The 21,821-nt window shown below is 38.3% G+C and overlaps 1 protein-coding gene across 1 annotated transcript in view; it reads left to right on the top strand.

Annotated features, from left to right (window-relative positions):
- ltn1 (listerin E3 ubiquitin protein ligase 1) overlaps window positions 1–21,821 on the top strand; it is a 223,897-nt gene that overhangs the window by 174,983 nt on the left and 27,093 nt on the right. The window contains exons 24-25 of the mRNA XM_039744932.1: window positions 4,590–4,661; window positions 6,940–7,126. Of these exons, the coding sequence (XP_039600866.1) occupies window positions 4,590–4,661; window positions 6,940–7,126 (259 nt within the window). The remainder of the gene's footprint in view (window positions 1–4,589; window positions 4,662–6,939; window positions 7,127–21,821) is intronic.

Genomic DNA, 21,821 nt, shown 5'->3' with positions numbered 1-21,821 from the left:
TACACCCATCTACTGTCCGGAGAAGTCTGGCCAGAAGTGGTCTTCATGAAAGAGTTGCAGCCAAAAAGCAATACCTCCGATGTGGAAACAAGGCCAAGCGACTCAAGTATGCACGAAAACATAGGAACTGGGGTGCAGAAAAATGGCAGCAGGTGCTCTGTACTGATGAGTCAAAATTTTAAATATTTGGCTGTAGCAGAAGGCAGTTTGTTCGTTGAAGGGCTGGAGAGCAGTACAATAATGAGTGTCTGCAGGCAACAATGAAGCATGGTGGAGGTTCCTTGAACGTCTGGGGCTGCATTTCTGCAAATGGAGTTGGAGATTTGGTCAGGATTAATGGTGTTCTCAATGCAGAGAAATACAGGCAGATACTTATCCATCATGCAATACTATCAGGGAGGCATATGATTGGCCCCAAATTTATTCTGCAACAGGACAACGACGCCAAAGTCATTAAGAACTATCTTCAGCGTAAAGAAGAACAAGAAATCTTGGAAGTGATGGTATGGCCCCCACAGAGCCCTGATCTCAACATCATCGAGTGTGTCTGGGATTACATGAAGAGACAGAGGGATGTGAGGAAGCCTACATCCACAGAAGATCTGTGGTTAGTTCTCCAAGATGTTTGGAACAACCTACCAGCCGTTTCTTCAAAAACTGTGTGCAAGTGTACCTAGAAGAATTGATGCTGTTTTGAAGGCAAAGGGTGGTCACACCAAATATTGATTTGATTTAGATTTCTCTTTTGTTCATTCACTGCATTATATATATATATATATATATATATATATATATATATATATATATATATATATATATATATATATATATATATATATATATATATATAAAATATCTTTCCTTTTTTTCCATAGCGTTTAAAGGATTTCTGTAAGTTCAATCTGTGATGGTCTTGAAAAGGTTATTAGTGGTTTTCAGACTTATACTGGTACTAATAATACTTGTAAAATTCAGAATATAGCACAGCATCACACATGTAGTCACAGTCATACCATTCCACATAGGTTCAGACATAGCTGCATGTAAGTGTATGGTAGGTGATACACACTACCCAGAGCCATCATACCAGACATGAGTGTTTAACTCTTTTGCATAGCTAATTGGTGATTCTAAAGTCTGAGTGCCTTCATAGAAATAAGCATTCAGAGTTGACCACTTTTAAACTAATCTTCACAATTCGTATGGTTGTATTAGTATAGTTATTTGGGGAATTTACAGTCCAAGTACCTGGATTTTTGCACAGAATATTATCTTAATGTTTTGAATGTGAGAGACTTTGAATAACATGTGAAAAACCTCCTGAACTAGAGCTAAGTTGAATTATTCCACTATTTATTACTCCCATAAGTATTGCAAGACGATTTAAAAGCTAAGGAATAGTGGAAAGGAAAATGGACCTAATGGGGGTGCTAACTTTTCTACATGGCAGTCAAGATACCACTGGGTACATTAGCTTAAAGTCTTTCTGTTGATAGGTTTATAGGACATATCTTGAAATTATTTTAACTTGTACAAACTGTGCATTTGAAATAGAGATGCATAAATGTGTTGTGAAGGCTTATGCATAAGATAGTTGATGACTTTAAAATACAGGATATAGGGGAACAGGAAGTATAGTACAGGCTATTGAATATTACTGTCAAATGAAATGTAAAACACCTCTCTGAAATTACTAACCAGGAAAAAAATCAAACATAAAATCAGTAATGCGTTTTTGAAAATGTCCTGTTATTGCAAGATGAAAAGGAAACAAAAAGTCATATGAAGTGGAATTATATAGCAGCAGATAAATATGGTGCTATAGAAGTAACTGCAAACTTTCAGAATTCTACAGATATTAGAGTATATTTTGAATTAGTGCACATTTTTAATTATAAAAGAGAGACAAGGTGAAAGTGGCTGTTTATATAAGAGAGAACTCTATATATGTCTGCTTAAGGTTGTACATGAAGATTCATATCAGAAATGGAATGTTCACTTTTAAATCAGTACATCAAAACACCAATGAGAAGAGAATTCTATGTAGACCCAATATTTTCTAATAAACAAGACAGAATACCATATGTAGAGGTTATTAAATGTTAGAATATAATGATTATAATACATTTTATAGTGATGTGGCAAAGTATATATTCAACATCTAAAATTATTACATGTAATTTTAGTTAGGCAAGTTTTGCAATGAACAATTTTATGTATGTAGAAATTTGAGAAGGAATGTAGTCAGTTGGAAGGAGTGCTTCATAAAGCGAAGGACAAGTTAATTTCTACATTTAGAACACAATGCAGCTTCTTCTGGCCTTTCCTATACTTCTCCGTCAACACCCTCAGAGCAAACTTTGCATCTATGGTGCTCTTTCTTGGCATGAAACCATACTGCTGCTCACTAATCATCACCTCCCTTCTTAACCTAGCTTCCACTACTCTTTCCTATTACTTTATGATGTGGCTTATCAATTTTATCCCCCTGTAGTTACTACAGCCCTGCATATCACCCTTATTCTTAAAAATAATTTTCCAAGATTCCACTAGACAATCTGGTTAAAAACTCCACTGCCAACACCTTAATACTTCCACAGTTATGTCATCTGGACTAACAGCCTTTCCATTCTTCATCTTCTTCATAGCAGTCCTTACTTCCTCCTTTGCACTTCCTGATTCACTATTTCCATATCATCCAACCTTCTTTCTGTCTAATTCTCTTCATTCATCAGCCATTCAAAGTACTCTTTCCATCTTCTCAACACACCCTCCTCGCTTGTGAGTATGTTTCCGTCTTTATCCTTTATGACCCTAACCTGCTGCACATCTTTTCCAGCTCAGTCCCTTTGTCTAGCCAATCAGTACAGGTCCTTTTCTTCCTCCTTAGTGTCCAACCTCTCATACAGCTCATCATATGCCTTTTCTTTAGCCTTCGCTACCTCTCTCTTTACCTTGTGCCTTATCCCCTTGTATTCTTGTCTACTTTCTGCATCTCTCTGACTATGCCACTTCTTCTTTGCCATCCTCTTCCTCTGTATACTCTCCTGTACTTCCCTATTCCACCACCAGGTTTCCTTTTCCTCCTCCTTCTTTCGAGATGTCACGTCAAGCACCCTTCTAGCTATCACCCTTACTACTTTTGCTGTAGTTGCCCAGCTGTCTAGTAGCTCTTCACTGCCACCCAGCGCCCATCTTACCTCCTCCCTAAACTCACTGCCCACACTCTTCCCCTCCTCTTGATCTCCAATGTCATCCTACAGACCACCATCCTATGCTGTCTAACTACCCTTTCCCCTGCCACCACTTTGCAGTCTTCAATCTCCTTCAGATTGACTCTTCTGCATAGGATGTAATCTACCTGTGTGCATCTTCCTCCACTCTTGTATGTCACCCTATGTTCCTTCTTCTTCTTAAAATACGTATTCACCACAGCCATGCCCATCCTTTTTCATAAAATCACTATCATCTGTCCTTCTTCATTCCTCTCCTTGATACCATACCTACCCATTGCCTCCTCATCTCCTCTGTTCCCTTTATCAACATGTCCATTTAAATCCGCTCCAATCACCACTTTCTGTCCCTGGGGTACACTGTCCATCAAATCATCCAACTCACTCCAGAAATCTTCTTTCTCATCCATCGCCCACCCAACTTGTTGGGCATATGCACTAACAACATTCATCATCACACCTCCAATTTCCAGCTTTATAATCATTACTCATGTCTGACACTCTTTTCACTTCCAAAACACTCTTGACATACTGTTCCTTCAGAATAACCCCTACCCCATTTCTCCTCACATCCACACCATGATGGAACAATTTGAATCCACCTCCGATCCACCTGGCCTTACTGCCCTTCCATTTAGACTCTTGAACGCGCAATATATCAACCTTCCTTCTCTCCATCATATCTCCCCTTACCAGTCATACTGCCAACATTCAAAGTTCCTACCCTCAGTTCCATTCTTTTTACCTTCCACCTCTCCTCTTTCTGTTGAACACGTCACCCCCCTCTTCTTCTCCTTTATCAGCCAACAGTAGCCCAATTTCCCCCAGCACCCTGTTGGCTAACAGTACTGGTGGCGGTCATTGTTAACCCAGGACTCAACCAGTCTGGTATGGAAATCTGTTTTGTTTTCTGCATGTTGATCTGGCAAACTTTTACACCAGATAACCCTTCCTAACGTAACCCTCTCCATTTATCCAGGCTTGGGACCAGCCAAGGCTGGGGTATTCATGTTGTAATTTTGGGCTATACAAGAAATAAATTGTTGTTGTGTTGGAAGATTAGTAATGTCTAAAATTATAATGTGAATTAATAGGATATATTTCATCACAAATACATGGGAGTAGAATTAAATATTGGAATCTATTCTCTCAAATAACTGCAAAATCATGAATTAATCTGCAAAAATGTTTAGTAGATAGTAGTACATTTATATCTTTCTAATCTTTTTTGTATTTTGAATGAAATAAGAGAAATTGACAAGCTGTATTTTAGGCTATGTGGTCTATTTTCATCATAACAGTTCTTACTGATACGGTTTATTTTATTTGATTTCTTCTAATAATATGATTATTTAGAGTAATGCCCGAGCTTTCTGAATTTGACAAGGAAAGTATAAGATGTGAAGATGATGAGGAAGAGATGTTCTTGTAAGTATTTTTTGTTAATATTTTTAAACAAAATTGTTTTGTGTTTTCTATTTAGACATATTTATAAGTCCGGTACAGCGTGTTCCAACATAAATAGTGTTTGTAATTTTAATGGTAAATTTTATTTTTTTCACTGTGAATTTCTATCCACTTTTCTTGATAATGGTCACAGTAGCAAGAAGCCAAACTAGACAGACCAGGCTACCCTATTGTCTTTAACCTTTTACTGCCTTTCCTTAGGAATGCCTAGATATTACCCGATGTAATCCCTCCAGTGTGTCCTGAATCTGCTTTAGGTCTTTTTTAAGTGGTCAGTGCTTGGGCTTCTCCCTCTGGAAGGAGTCTAGAGTACATCACATCCATATACTCACTATGTGAACTAGATCCTCTCATTCTGAAGGAGCGCAGATCTAACCCAAAGTTATCTCATATTGCCTGGCTGTTTATCCTGTCATGAAGATTGAGCTCAGAAACCTTGCACAGGAACCTTGACTACCAGATGTCTTTGGCTGCAAAGATTTTAAGTTGACTCCCAATCATCTCTACTGTTCTTATGAATAAGACCCTTGAGGTGCTTGAACTTTAGGAAACTTAAACTGAAGAGAACCCTGCATTTCAGAATTGTAGATGTTAGTTATCTTCCTGACTACCCGATATCAGCTATGAATGGTTCTGTTAAACCTCAAGCTTAGGGATGCAGAATGTAACTGTGTAAAACATTTTTTGAAGGCCTCTTGGGACTGAACAATACAATCTCTACTTATCAGCCAAGGGAGGGCAGCCACACATTCCTTTTAAAAGTCTTTGGATGATTGGTTAGGACTTTGATAGTTTTTTTGTTTTTATCACCCTACTGCATAGATGTTTAAGTACTACTCTCCCACTTCTAAACTCTTTAACATTTTGCTTTTCTAAAACTTTCCCAAATTGTGGGCACATCATTTAAACCCAGACTTAGCCTTGTTTTTGTGTTGTTAATTAAAGTGATCATTTAAATTCCACTGTTTGGACCCTGACATTCGGTCATTTTTATCCTGAAAGTAATTAGTGAAGAAAGATGTGCTGAATTAAACCAAAAATCTGTTTCTTTAGTATGTTGGTACTATGTAAAAACGTAAAATTAGAAAGCAGCGAGACATTAAAGAGGAAAGTTTTTCATTTGAAACCATGTCTATCTAATAAACAAAACTTTCCAGCACATTAGCATTAGTCATTACTTAATTTTAAACCAAAATCAATACTTAATTCTAACCTAATTCCCAAATATTAAGAAATTAGCAAGATTAGAAATCAAATTAATTAAGAATGCTTTTTCAATAATTATTCCCCATGAGCCTGAATACACTCATTCCTGTAATTTAACAAGGAACGACATATAATCTAAACCATAAAGAATGAAATTAAAAAAAGGTGTATTAGCTCAAATAAAAAACAGGAAATGGACTAAATGAAATTTTATTTAAGAAGAACACAGCTAATGGTTTACATCAATACAGGTCAAAAATAGAAGTTCCTAGAAACAGAAAGCTTCAGTACAATGCTTTGCTGCAGGGCACAGTGGGTGAGACATCTTTATAAGCATTTTATAATATTACACCCTTCTCTCCCTTACTTAACTGAACAGTAATCACAAGTGACTATACCCAACTGAAAATAAGTGATGGCTAAAACTGAGAAATGCAATCCTGAGCAGAGCTTATGCAAAAATGACATGTATAAAGATGCTAAAACTAAATGGATCATCAGCTTACATGGGACTAAATAAGAATGAGCAGCCAAAATGCTTGTGCACTGAGCACATATGAAATAGTTCTGTACACCACATTTCTCTTACCAGTAATAGATTAGTACTGAGTTTAAAAGCATCACCTTACAAATTAACAGAAAAATTCAAGCTGCACACATTTCAGTAAATTCTTAGAGTATACAAGATTCAAGACTTGGGTGCCGATTTTTGTGGTGCCATTCCAGCTATAACCCCTTTTAATAAGTAGTTTGTAACTCAAGAAAAAAATAAAACAGAAACAATAGGGAAAAATATCTGGCTTCAGTGAATTTCATCTTGTCAGCCTGTTTAAATAAACCCTGAGCATGCTTTTTGGGTATAGCTCAGTGCTACAGACAACGTAGGAGATATTGTTAGCGGCAGTGTTCCTTTCAGATTCGACCTGGTATCAGCGAGCTTACCTGAGCCCCCTCAGAGGTACCTACTTACACTTGTGTGACAATGGGTATATACTTAATATTTTATTATGTCTTTGACATTTTAATGCTTCAGGTCTCCTCCTCCTGCACTTATGTCCTACTTGAGTACTACAGAAAAATTTTTGGATAACTTTATGGAAGGTGTCCAGGTGGGAGAGTTTGTTCCTGTCTTTCCATCAAATGATGAATATTACTATGTTTTGGGATATCTACTTACCTGGAAATTGATAATATCTTTCTTTAAGGCATCTTGTTCACAAGTAAGTTCATTAAACATTTCTTGACGTACGCTGTATATGTATATGCACAATATAAATATTTTTACTGTAATTGGCATTGTTTCTCAACTGATGTTTATTAGAATATGTAAATGAAATTAAAATGTATTTTAGCATATACATTTAAAATAAATACCTTGATTTGGTAAGTATGTTCTGCAAGCACAGTATGCAAAACTTTGTCACTGTCCTTTGCAATGCTATGGTATTCATATTGTTTACAAACTGAGATAACACTTAATTTTTCATTTTAAAATTTACAACTCAAGTCAACTCATATGGTTAATATTATTTCTAAAGAAATGCCCTGTGGCTACAACCATAAAAAATAAAATAGTTGTTACTCAGGAGTCCTTCATTAAATTTGCCAGACACAAAAGGGGGTTGTAAGGCTTAAAATATAGGTGAATACATGTAAATATACAAGTGTTGCCCACAATATTTTGTGACACTTTCTATACCTAAGTGAAAATTAACAGGAAATATATGATCTTATTTTTTTTTTATTTTTTTATTTATTTATTAATTTTATTACAATCAATACATAGCAATCAAGTTTTACAAAAAAAAAGAATTATGCTAAGAACAGATCGATCCCCACCCTTGAGAGAGAGAGCAAGCCAAACGGTGTAAAATTTAAGGCTTTTAAAAATACCTAAATCAACAAATTCTCTGTGCTTTATAAAATCATTTCAAAATATTACTGATTAGATCCTGCCATGTTTTGAAAAAAGTCTGCACAGATCCTCTAACTGAGTATTTGATTTTTTCCAATTTTAAATAATATAACACATCAGTTTCCCACTGACTTAAAAGAGGAGAGTTTGGGTTCTTCCAGTTTATCAGAATAAGTCTGCGTGCCAACAGTGTAGTGAATGCAATCACAGTTTGTTTGTCTTTCTCCACTTTAAGACCCTCTGGAAGAACCCCAAACACAGCTGTTAATGGGTTAGGAGGGATTGTGAGTCCAAGACTGTCTGAGAGGTAATTAAAAATTTTTGTCCAGAATAATGTTAATTTGGAGCAGGCCCAGAACATGTGACCTAGTGAGGCTGGGGCTTGGTTGCAACGTTCGCAGGTTGGATCATGCCCTGGAAACATTTTGGAGAGTTTTAGTCGAGACAGATGTGCTCGATATATAATTTTGAGTTGTATAATTGTATGCTTTGCATATGGAGCTTGAGTGAATTCTCTGCATTGCTACTTTCCACTCCTTTTCTGATATATTAATTGAGAGGTCATTTTCCCAGTGTCCTCTTGGATCTTTGAAAGGAAGGGATTGTAAAAGGATTTTATATATTGTAGAGATGGAGTCTAACTCCTTGAAATTGAGCAATAATTTTTCCAGCGTGGATGAGGGTGCAAGATGAGGAAAATCTGGAAGGTTCTGTTTAACAAAGTTCCTGATTTGAAGATAGTGAAAGAAATTTGTAGCTGGAATGTTAAATTTGGAACGTAATTGTTCATAGGATGCAAAGACGTTGTCTATATAAAGGTCTCTAAGCAAGTTAATTCCAAATTTTATCCAGATATTAAAACTGCATATGTTTGTGAGGGTTGAAAGAGGTGGTTCTTTTGCAGGGTGCCACAGAAAGAAGCTTCTCCGTCTTAAAATGCTTTCTACATTGGTTCCAGATTCTAAGTGAGTGGAGCACAATTGGGTTATTAGTGTATTGCCGATAACGTGTGTTTATTGGAGCACAAAGCAAGGAATACAAAGAAGTACTGCAGGATTTTACTTCTATTGCGGTCCATGCCTGTGTATGTTCTTCTATTTGTGTCCAGGTTCTTATCGACTGTATATTTGCGCACAGTAATAAAACTGGAAGTTAGGTAGAGCCATGCCGCCTTCTGCCTTTTGTCTTTGTAGGGTCGCTCTTTTGATGCGTGGATGTTTAGAATTCCAAATAAATGAGGTTATTGTTGAATCTAATTGCTTAAAGAACGATTTATTAATGTATATTGGTATGTTTTGAAATAAAAAGGAGCTTAGGAAGAATATTCATCTTAACAGTGTTAATTCTTCCAGCTAGTGTGAGATGAAGGGTTGACCATCTATGCAAGTCTTGTTTAATTTTTTCCATACAGACGACGAAATTTTTTGATAAAGAGCTTTATGTTTACTTGTGATGTTTACCCGAGGTATTTAAACTGTTCTGCAATGATAAAAGGAAGGGTGTCTAATCTAATATTATATGCTTGAATTCACCGGAAAGAGTACACTTTTATTCAGATTAATTCTGAGACCAGAGAGCTTTTGAAATTCTGTGAGTGCTGCTAAGACTGCAGGCACAGAATTTTCTGGGTCCGATATATACAGTACCATGTCATCTGCATATAATGAGATTTTCTGTTCCAGTCCTTCTCTGCTAATCCCCTTTATCTGATCAGTATTTCGACAATGTATTGCCAGTGGTTCAATGGCAATTGCAAACAGCAGTGGTGACAAAGGGCATCCTTGTCTTGTGCCACGCTCTAGTTTAAAGTAGTCTGAGCAAATGTTATTGATGCAAACTGAAGCTTCTGGGTTAGTATACAGTAATTTAATCCATGCACAAATGTTCGGGCCAAACCCAAACTTCTCCAAAATAGTAAAAGGTATTTCCATTCAATCATGTCGAATGCTTTTTCTGCATCCAATGATAATAATATTTCTGGGGTGTTTGATTTAGTTGGTGAGTATATTACATTAAACAGGCGTCGAAGATTTGAAGATAAGTGTCGGCCCCTAATAAATCCAGTTTGGTCTTGTGATATTATTGAGGGAGCACTTTCTCCATCCTTCTAGCTATGATTTTAGAGAGTATTTTAACGTCGTTATTCAGAAGTGAAATTGGTCTGTATGATGCACATTGTAATAAGTCCTTATTTTGTTTTGGAAAGACAGTGATTAGTGCTTGGCGAAAGGTTTGTGGAAGAGATTGGTTATCTCTGGCTTCTGTAAATGTTGCTAATAGGAGGGAGCTAGCTGAGCGGAGAATTTCTTGTAAAACTCTGCAGGGTAGCCATCAGGGCCTGCTGCTTTTCCACCTTGGAGTGACTTTATAGCATCCAGTAATTCTGATAATGACAGAGGTTTATCGAGCTCCTCCACACTAATAGCGTCAATTTGTGGTATCTGTAATTTATCCAGAAATGCATTAGATTGTATATTGTCTTCTTTAAACTCAGTAGTATATAGGGATTTATAGTAGTCTCTAAAAGTGCACATTATATTTTTGTGTTCGATGATTTTATCTCCATTCGTGTTAGTAATTACGAGATTGCGTATGCACTTCTTGCTTGTGAATTTGTTGCGCTAAAAGCTTATTAGCTTCTCTCCATGTTCATAATAATGATGTCTGGATTTGTAAATTAGTTGTTCGGTTTCTTTAGTTGTCAAGAGGTTTAATTCTGAATGTAGAGCCTGCCTCCTCTTATGTAGAGTCTCGCTTGGTAGTCTGGCATGTTCTTCATCTATTTTAGTAATTTCGCTTTTATCTCTGCTACTTTCTTTCTTCGGATTTATTTCTGTGGGAAAGATATGAGATAATCTGTCCTCTTAAGAAGGCCTTAAGAGTTTCCCAGAGTGTTCCTGCAGAGATCTCAGGGGATGTATTTGTCTCTAGAAAGAATTCAATTTGTTTGGATATAAATTCAGTACAATTCTCGTCAGCTAATAGAAGCGGATTGAGACGCCATCTGCGGGTGAGTGTATGGGGCTTAGTAATTTCAGCTCCAAGATCATCGGAGCATGGTCTGAAATAACAATAGCATCGTATTTACAAGATTTAATCTTAGGCAAGAAGTTATTATCTATAAAGAAGTAATCAATCCTTGAGTAGCAATGATGTACTGGTGAGTAGAAAGAATATGTTCTTGAATTTGGGTTTAAAACCTCCAGGGATCTGATAAGTTGTGATCAGTTATAAACTTTGTAATTATCTTTGCGGTGTTAGTTGCGTTCCCCTGTGGAGGAAGTCTTATCTAAAAGTGGATTTAGAACACAATTAAAGTCCCCAGCCATTATAAGTTTATGAGTGTTCAGATTGGGAATGGATGCAAATAAATTTTGTATAAATTCCTTATCATCAACATTAGGTGCATAAACATTTATCAAAATCATTTTACAGTTAGATAAGTCTCCCATGACCATCACATATCTCCCTTCAGGATCCAATACTACATCTGATGCTACAAATGGTACTGTTCTATGTATGAGAATTCCCACCCCTCTAGTTTTCTTTGTAAAACTAGAATGGAACATTTGGCCAGTCCAGTCTTTTGCAGCCGGAACTGATCCTTACTTAGTAAGTGGGTTTCCTGTAAAAATACTATTTTAGCATTTAGACCTGTTAGGTGAGAAAGTACTTTCTTTCTCTTTAATTCGTGATTCAGGCCTTTAACATTCCAGCTTACGGTTAACTGTCCCATCATGGAGACACTGATTCTGAGTTTTTGGTGTCATATTATAGTCTTAACTGGAAGTGAAATAGTTTAGGTCTTAATTTCCTATTCCCCCAAGAGTTGTTGCCATGCAGCTTATTATTACGTTGATAGTTATAATTATAAAGATTGAGATGATAGATTAGATATAGATCAAGCCTGCTCTCTTTCTCTTCCCCTTAACCCCCACCCTCCCTTTTTGCCTCCCCAGGTGAGGCTAAAACCCACTTCATGCAGTCCCAGTCCTCTGACATACCCAGAGACAGAGCACGCCCAAAGCACATCAAGCCCCCATGCAGTGGCGCTTTAAGGTTAAAAGATAGAGATATCTGTTACCAATATAGTCTTTAAAAGAGGAAAAAGAAAGAAAAGAATTTTGCACTTATATATATATATATATATATATATATATATATATATATATACACATATACATATATATATATATATATACATACATACATACATATAATCTTCATCAATTTTAGTGCATTAAGATGATATCCCCAGATAATAAACCCAGGTGATGGTGTTAAAGATGTGTCCAAAACAAGCATAACAAGTCTTAATGCAGTAATAGCAATAACAGCAAACCAAGGGTATGATATTGAACAGTCTCATTTAGGGTACACATGAAATAATTAGAAAAGAAAAAAAAAGAGGAGGAAAACGTAATTAAGCACAATAAAACACAAACATTTAGCCTAGTAATACTAAGTAATGATAAGTAATAAGTAAGTAATAATAATATAAGAATATGAGAATATATGCTGATAAAAACCCGTATTTTAAAACAAATAGATCAGACAGTAGATTATTAATCCTAGCTTTATCATTTACCGCCATGACTCACAATTATGTATCAGAATAGTCCCGGATCAGCTTTCTTAACTCATTTTCTGCCTCCTCCTTGCTAGCGAAAACATAGAAATGCCCTGCCATTCCACTTTCAGTTTTGCCGGATACAGGAGGCCGTATTTGACATTGGCTTGCCGTAGCGCTGTTTAATATTATAGAAGGCGCGTTTGATAGCTGTTGCTGGAGAGAAGTCAGGGAAGACGCGAATTGGCAATCTTCATATATAATATCTTCCTTTTTTTCCTGAGGAGTTCCATCACCTCTAACTTAAATGATAATCGTTCAAAACGGACTATAAAAGATCTTGGTCGGGTCTGACGGTGTTTGATCAGCGACGCTGTAAGCCGCTGCTATCTCAGATTCTGCTTTAAAGTCGCCCGATTATTTTAGAAAAAGTTCAGTTGCGAATTTCACGGTTTAAACTTTCGATTCTCCGGCAAGCCTTCAATTCTGACATTATACCTTCTATTCCCATCTTCTAAAGCAGCCAGTCTGTCTCCAAGTTTTTCTCCGAGTTTTTACATTCAACTGACATTTACTGCTCTTTCCTCGGCACTGGCAGCTAGATGTTCGCTATTTCGATCCGATTCGTGAATGTCTCACTAAGATGCTCCAATCGATCAGCAAGCGTGCTCAGTTTAGCGAGTTTTTCTCAATGCGCTCTTCAATTTTACCCAGCACCTGTCGAAGTTCAAGCTGTACCTCTTGACGAAGCCTTTCATTTGCCTGTTGGATTTCCTGTCGCAGACATTCATTGGCCTGTTTCATCTCCTGTTTCAGTCTCTCATGTGCCTTTGCCGTTGCTTTCTCATTAGCCTTCTCGCTTTTCTTTATATCTTGCCTGAGGTCAGCGAGCAACACTTTCAGTTCAGATAGCTCAAATGTGCCTTCTTGTACCGTAGATGAAGCAGCAGACTCTGCTGAAGCCGGTGTCCCGCTGCTCCAGTCCCGCGTGATTGCGTAACTGAAGCCGCGGACCTCCCGGCTTTTTCCAGTTTCAGGTAATCCTCTCCAATCGGCGAGCTATCCACATCTGCACTCACGATCGCACCTTCGCTCCCCTTTTCGCTCTCAGCAGGCGACGATGTAGCGGACCGTGGTCCCGAGGAGTCTGTACTTTCGCCCATCTGATCCAGGTCTGTCTCTGAGAGGCCGTATCTCGAACTAGGGCTTGCTGATCGCAGCTTGGATGTAGCTTTAGTCTTCGATTCTTTCGGACCCCCCTTCTTGTTGGCCATGTTTATATGTGTTTACATATACTGTAGCGGTCCCTCTCGGGTTGAATAAATACAGGATATCTCAGAATAATAAGCAAATAATATGAAAAATAGCACCACTGCTAGCGGAGCTCCACTTCAGACGTCCATCTCTCGCATCGGACGAGACCAAATCGATCTTTATTCTGTAATAAATTGAAATGTTTCACTTGTTACTGCAGTGCTGTGGTATGCATTTAAATAACACACTATCACTGAATTTCAGGTGGGCATTTAAGTTTGCTCAGCTGTTATGAGGCTGAGAGTAAGAGTTTATTCTCAGTGGGTCTGAAACATGAATTTACCTCTTGGAGAACAAAAGACAGTCAAAGAATGACATCATCCATATTCTCCAAGGAAGTTGTTTCTGGCTACACATAAAGAATGTGAGCTGTTCCAGTGAAAGTCAACGAAGCCATTGTGAGGCTGAAAAACAAGAATAAAATCATTAAAGACAACGGTAAATCCTTAGGACAGAGGTGGGCAAACTACGGCCCACGGGCCACATCCAGCCCGTTGGTCTTTTTAATCCGGCCCACAGAAGATTGGTACAAAATTGCCCAAATCATATCATAATTATGACTGCATTCATTTGACCTTGCCCTGTAATGCCTGGCATTCCACCAGGTGGCACATTAGGCACAATGATACATTGACTTGATTTTGCAGAGCCTGGGTTACTCTCTGTTACTTCTCTGCTACTGCTCTGAACCCATCTGCAACAATGAGTGGCCCAAAGAAAAGAAAAGTCGACAGTGAGTGCCGAGTGTTTAATAAGGAATGGACAGCTAAGTACTTTTTCACTGAAGTCCGGTCAAAGGCTGTATGTCTTATTTGCCATGAAACCGTTGCGGTTTTAAAGGAATACAACATCAGCCGTCACTTTTCTACCAAGCATGCTAATTACGCTAACGACCAGTCAACGCAATAACGGACGGCTACCGCTCAGAGGTTTGCAGCTAGTTTGCAGGCTCAGCAAAACACCTTTATCCGACAAACTACCATCCAAGAATCAAGCACGAAGGCAAGTTATGTGCTGGCATTCAAATTAGCAAAGACCAGCAAGCCTTTCTCTAAAGGGGAGTTTCTCAAAGAGTGCATGGTAGAGACAGCAGGTATCTTGTGTCCTGAGAGCAAGAACAAATTTGAAAAAATTAGCTCATCACACAGGACAGTGACTCTCCGTGTTGAGCCAATTGACGAAGACTTAGCTAGCAAGTTAAACAAAAAAGCAGAGTCATTTACATTATATTCCTTGGCACTGGACAAAAGTAATGACATAATGGGTTTTCGGCCATGGAATCCCTAAAGGAACAAAGGTTGGGTTGCTCAAAAGAATCCAGGAGAGGGTGAAGGAGGACATCCCTGAGCAGGAGGTAATTTTCTTACACTGCCTAATCCATCAGGAAGCACTGTGTAAATCCGTATTGCAGCTTGACTATGTAGTGAAGTCAGTTGTAAAACTCGTTAACTTTATTCGAGCGAGAGGACTTCAGCATCGTAAGTTTATTAAGTTTTTTGAAGAAATTGACGCTGATCACCAGGACTTGCTTTAAAACTCCAATGTCTGCTGGTTAAGTTTGGGGCAAGTATTTCGAGGAGTGTGGGAGTTCAAACAGGAGATTATCTCATTTTTGGAGCTACTTGAGAAAGCTAACGATTTTCCTGAGCTGAGTGACACAGATTGGCTTTGTGATTTAGCTTTTGCTGTGGACATAATGACACACATGAATTAGCTGAACGTGAAGCTACAAGGGAAAGACTAGTTTGTGCATGAAATGTGCACAAACGTCAGAGCCTTCAAAACCAAGCTAGCTTTATTCTCAAAGCAAATGTCAAACAACTCATTCGTTCATTTCCCCACACTGGCTACGCGGAAAGAGGCCCCTCCACTTGTGAAAAAATACAGGAAATCACTGGACGACCTGCATGGAGAATTCTGCCGTCGGTTCTCTGATTTTGGAAAAATTTACAAGTCACTTCAGCTGGTGTCATGTCCCTTCACACAGGACCCTGAAACGGCTCCACAGGAGTTGCAGTTGGATCTGAATGATCTCCAATGTGACACCATCTTAAAGGAGAACTTCAACTCTCTTAAACTGGATGAGTTTTACGCTTCATTAAGCACAGCCAAATTTCCAAACATCCAGAAGATGGCACAGAGGATGCTGGTGTTGTTTGGCTCTACGTATGTGTGTGAACAGACTTTTAGTGTGATGAACACCAACAAAGCACCCCACAGATCCCAGTTGAGCGATGAACACCTCAGATCTATTCTGAGAATTGCCACAACAAAACTAACACCAGGCTTCAATACACTGGCCAAAAAGGGTGATCAACAACACTGTTCCCACTAAAAGTGAATGTAAATATTAACACTGTAATGCCTTTTTTATGTTTATTTGATATGTATGCATCTAGTGCTGGCCCGGCCCGTCTGTCAAATTTTAAAAGTCAATGTGGCCCCTGAGTCAAAAGGTTTACTCACCCTGCCTTAGGATTACCTAAAATTTTAGGAATATCTGTATATATAATACAGTCATGGCTGAAATTATCGGCACCCCTGGAATTTTCCCAGAAAATGCACTATTTCTCCCAGAAAATTGTTACAGTTACAAATTTTTTATACACATGTTTATTTCCGTTCTGTGCATTGGAACAACACAAAAAAGCTAAATCTGACATCATGTCACACAGAACTCCAAGAATGGGCCGGACAAAATTATTGGCACCTTTTCAAAATTGTGAGTAAATCATTTTATTTCAAGCATATGATGCTCGTTTGAACTCACCTTTGGCTAGAAACAGGTGCTGGCAATATAGCAGTCACACCTGAAGCCAGTTAAAATGGAGAAAAGTTGACTCAACCTTTCTGTTGTGTGTCTGAGTGTGCCACACTAAGCATGGAAAACAGAAAGAAGAGCAGAGAATTGTCTGAGGACTTGAGAACAAAAATTGTGGAAAAATCTCAACAATCTCAAGGCTACATGTCCGTCTCCAGAGATCTTCATGTTCCTTTGTCCACTGTGCGCAGCATAATCAAGATGTTTACAATACATGGCACTGTAGCTAATCTCACTGGATGTGGACGGAAGAGAAAAATTGATTAAAGACTGCAATGAAGGATAGTCCGAATGGTGGATAAACAGCCCCAATCAACTTCAAAACATATTCAAGCTGTTCTGCAGACTCAGGGCGCAACAGTGTCAGCTCGAACTATCCGTCGACATCTGAACAAAATGAAACACTATGGCTGGAGAGCCAGGAGGACCCCACTGCTGACACAGAAACATAAAAAAGCCAGACTGGAGTTTGCCAAAATGTACTTGAGGAAGCCAAAATCCTTCTGGGTGAAAGTCTTGTGGACAGATGAGACCAAGGTAGAGCTTTTTGGTAAAGCTCATCATTCTACTGTTTATAGAAAACGGAATGAGGGAGGCCTACAAAGAAAAGAACACAGTACCTACAGTCAAACGTGGTGGAGGTTCTAAGATGTTTTGGGAATGTTTTGCTGCCTCTGGCACTGGATGCCTTGACTGTGTGCAAGGCATCATGAAATCTGAAGACTACCAAAAAATGTTGGGGTGCAATGTAGGGCCCAGTGTCAGAAAGCTGGGTCTGCGTCAGAGGTCATGGGTGTTCCAGCAGGACAATGACCCCAAGCATACCTCTAAAAGCACCCAGAAATGGTTTAGGACAAAGCGCTGGAGAGTTCTGAAGTGGCCAGCAATGAGTCCGGATCTAAATCCGATTGAACACTTATGGAGAGATCTCAAAATTGCTGTTGGAAGAAGACGCCCTTTAAATCTGAGAGACCTTGAGCAGTTTGCAAAAGAAGAGTGGTCGAAAATTCCATTTGAGAGGTGTAACAAGCTTGTTGATGGTTATAGGAAGCACTTGATTTCAGTTATTTTTTCCAAAGGGCGTGCAACCAAATATTAAGTTTAGGGTGCCAATAATTTTGTCCAGCCCGGTGTTGAGTTTTGTGTGAAATGATGTCAGATTTGGCTTTTTTTCTCTGTTTTTTTTTAGTGTTCCATTGCACATAAAGGAAATAAACATGTGTATACCAAAACATTTGTAATTGCAACAATTTTCTGAGAGAAATGGTGCATTTTCTGGAAAAATTACACGGGTGCCGATAATTTCGGCCATGACTGTATTATTAGGAAGAAAGAATTCACTAGTAAGATCAGTAGTTGCAAAGGGACTGATAGGTCAAGCATTACCTCCATTGCTGATGACAGAAGAATCCTCACTATGGTAGGTAAAAAAAACCTTATATACCTGTCTGACAGATCAAAAACAGCCATTAGGAGACAGATTTGTGTCAGAGACTACTATCCACAGAAGACTTTATGAACAGAAATACAGAGGCCACACTGAAAGATGCAAGCCATTAATTAGTCATAAAACAGGATGTTCAGATTAGTTTGCGAAAAGTACTTACAAGATCCTATAGAATTCTGGAAAATGATCTTCTGGTCAAACAAGATAAAGATGAACCTACCTGTATATTTGAGTTATGGCAAGAGGAAAGCGTGGAGGCAGAAAGGAACTGGCCATGACACAAAGCATGCCTCCTCATCTGTTAAAAATGGTGTTGGGGGTGTTCTGGCTTTGGCATCCAGAAAGTATTCACAGCGTATCACTTTTTCCACATTTTGTTATGTTACAACCTTTATTCCAAAATGGATTAAATTAATTTTTTTCCTCAGAATTCTACACACAACACCCCATAATGACAATGTGAAAAAAGTTTAATTGAGGTTTTTTGCAAATTTATTAAAAATAAAAAAACTGAGAAATCCCATATACATAGGTATTCAGAGCCTTTGCTCAATACTTTGTCAATGCACCTTTGGCAGCAATTACAGCCTCAAATCTTTTTAAATATGATGCCATAAGCTTGGCACACCTATCCTTGGCCAGTTTCGCCCATTGCTCTTTGCAGCATCTCTCAAGCTCCATCAGGTTAGATGGGAAGCGTCAGTGTACAGCCATTTTAAGATCTCTCCAGAGATGTTCAATCGGATTCAAGTCTGGGCTCTGGCTGGGCCACTCAAAGACATTCACAGAGTTGTCCTGAAGCCACTCCTTTGATATCTTGGCTGTGTGCCTAGGGTCTTTGTCCCGCTGAAAGATGAACCGTCACCCCAGTCTGAGGTCAAGAGCGCTCTGGAGCAGGTTTTCATCCAGGATGTCTCTGTACATCTTTCCCTTTATCCTGGCTAGTCTCCCAGTTCCTGCCGCTGAAAAACATCCCCACAGCATGATGCTGCCACCACCATGCTTCACTGTATGGATGGTATTGGCCTGGTGATGAGTGGTGCCTGGTTTCCTCCAAACATGATGTCTCGCATTCACTCCAAAGAGTTCAATGTTTTTCTCATCAGACCAGAGAATTTTGTTTCTCATGGTCTGAGAGTCCTTCAGGTGCCTTTTGGCAAACTCCAGATGGGCTGCCATGTGCCTTTTACTAAGGCGTGGCTTCCGTCTGGCCACTCTACCATACAGGCCTGATTGGTGGATTGCTGCAGAGATGGTTGTCCTTCTGGAAGGTTCTCCTCTCTCCACAGAGGACCTCTGGTGCTCTGACAGAGTGACCGTCGGGTTCTTGGTCACCTCCCTGACTAAGGCCCTTCTCTCCCGATCGCTCAGTTTAGTTGGCCGGCCAGCTCTAGGAAGAGTCCTGGTGGTTTCAAACTTCTTCCACTTACGGATGATGGAGGCCACTGTGCTCATTGGGACCTTCAAAGCAGCAGAAATTTTTCTGTAACCTTCCCCAGATTTGTGCCTCAAGACAATCCTGTCTTGGAGGTCTACAGACAATTCCTTTGACTTCATGCTTGGTTTGTGCTCTGACATGAACTGTCAACTGTGGGACCTTATATAGACAGGTGTGTGCGTTTCCAAATCATGTCCAATCAACAGAATTTACCACAGGTGGACTCCAATTAAGCTGCAGAAACATCTCAAGGATGGTCAGGGGAAACAGGATGGACCTGAGCTCAAGTTTGAACTTCATGGCAAAGGCTGTGAATACTTATGTACATGTGCTTTCTCAATTTTTTTATTTTTAATAAATTTGCAAAAATCTCAAGTAAACTTTTTTCACGTCATTATGGGGTGTTGTGTGTAGAGTTCTGAGGGAAAAAATTAATTTATTCCATTTTGGAATAAGGTTGTAACATAATAAAATGTGGAAAAAGTGATGTGCAGTGAATACTTTCCGGAGCACTGTATATATAGGTGCCATAGGTACTGTCACACTTCATTAATGATGTAACTACTGACAGCAGTTGCACGAGGAATTCTGAATTGTACAGAAACATCTAATCTGCTTAAGTTCCAATTAATGCCTCCATACTCATTAAACAGAGCTTCATCCTACAATAAAATAATAATCCCAAACATACTGCTTAGGCAACACAGGAGTTTTTCAATGCTAAAAAATGGAAAATTCTTGAATTGCCAAGCCAGTCACCCGATTTTAATCTAATTGAGCATGCCTTCCTTATGCTGAAGAGAAAATGTAAGGGTGCCTTCAAAACAAGCAGGAGCTGAAGATTGTTGCATTAGAAGCTTGGTAGAGCATCACAAGAGAAGAGTCTCAGAACCTGGTGATGTCTTTAAATTGCAGGCTTCAAGAAACCATTGCATGCAAGAAATGTACAATAAAGTACTAGATTTGACTGTTTTAATATACCAACCATTGCTGTGTGTCAGGCATTATGGTGCCCCAAAATGGGGGGACCATGTATAAAAAGTACCCTTAAAGTTTTCAATGTGAACTTTAATAATTTGTGACTTGTTTGATATGTAATTTTAAAGGGTGGAGCAGAGGGGGAAAATCAAATGTGTCTTTGTTCCAAACATAATGGATGTAAGTGGATGCAGATAAATATCCTATGAGTATGTTTAAACATTTGAGTAAATTAAAAAATGTGTTGTAAAAATCCTGGTCAGCTTCCATATTAACCTCCTCAGTGTTGTGTTTACCCGTGGAAAAACGAGATACATTTTTTTAAATAACACGAAATTTTTGTTATATGTAACAGAAACATCAACATAATTACATTAGCAAAGGTATGTGTAGTGTCCACTGCTGTACACACTGCAGCTTGACACATCAACGTGGCAGTAGTCATCAGGCATATCATGGCAGGTTGGCTTTATAGTGCCATATGCATCAGTTTCACTATCCGTGTTGACGTTTGATGACCAGTTCTCATCATCATCACCTTCACTGAAGTCGAGCAGAAGTTCATTTGCAGTTTGTTCTAAAACTAATTTTATGGCGTCTTGTTTGCCATTGTGTTTTTGGTTGAAGGCTCTGCTTCACTTATGAATATTGATGAGTTAACAGAGAGCAGTGATGGAAAAGTACACAAATAATTTACTTAAGTCAAAGTACTAATAAACTAGCAAAAATGTACTCTGGTAAAAGTTGAAGTACCCCATTGACCTTTCCACTTAAGTTAAAGTAAGAATGTATGTGTTAGAAAATATACTTTAAGTAGTAAAGTTAAAAAGTACTTGTCGAACATATGTATTCTCTGAACAGTATATGAATTTAGGTGTGTCTACTGAATGTATATTGTGTTAAATACAAAAATTGTACAGGTTGTGCCATTTTGTTTAAGAATGATGCAGATTATGCTGGTAAACTTGTTAGTTTATTATGTTGATATAGTCTGTTTAAAACAATTGCAACAACAAAATTATACAAAGTAATTATGTTCTAATATAAATGTGTTATTACTGTATTGTATCATGATGAATTAGCTTTAAGTAAAATGAATCACACAGGCAGTACTTTCACTTGCGCTTCAAACATCTAAACAAAAGAGACTGATAGTTATGACATATGTGCTTTAAACCTGTAAAGCAGGAGTTCTTAAATCCTGAGGACCCAAATTAGAATATCAGTGCCATACTGGGACCCAAATAGAGGATTGTTATCATAGTGACAACTGAGTCAAAAAGAGACAAATAATAATGGCCATATAATAAAAAAGTAAATGTTTTTTTTTCCTTTCAAGAACAATTTGTCCCATGAATATTACTGAATTTTTCTAAGTGAGTTTGTAAATTGATTAAAATACTCCAATTTGCATTTAACAATTCCATTAAAT

Source organism: Polypterus senegalus, chromosome 2 (assembly GCF_016835505.1).
Source record: "Polypterus senegalus isolate Bchr_013 chromosome 2, ASM1683550v1, whole genome shotgun sequence".
In the NCBI taxonomy this organism is placed as follows: Eukaryota; Metazoa; Chordata; class Cladistia; order Polypteriformes; family Polypteridae; genus Polypterus; species Polypterus senegalus.
The sequence above is the reverse complement of the archived record's forward strand: the minus strand, read 5'-3'. Positions and strand labels throughout refer to the sequence as shown.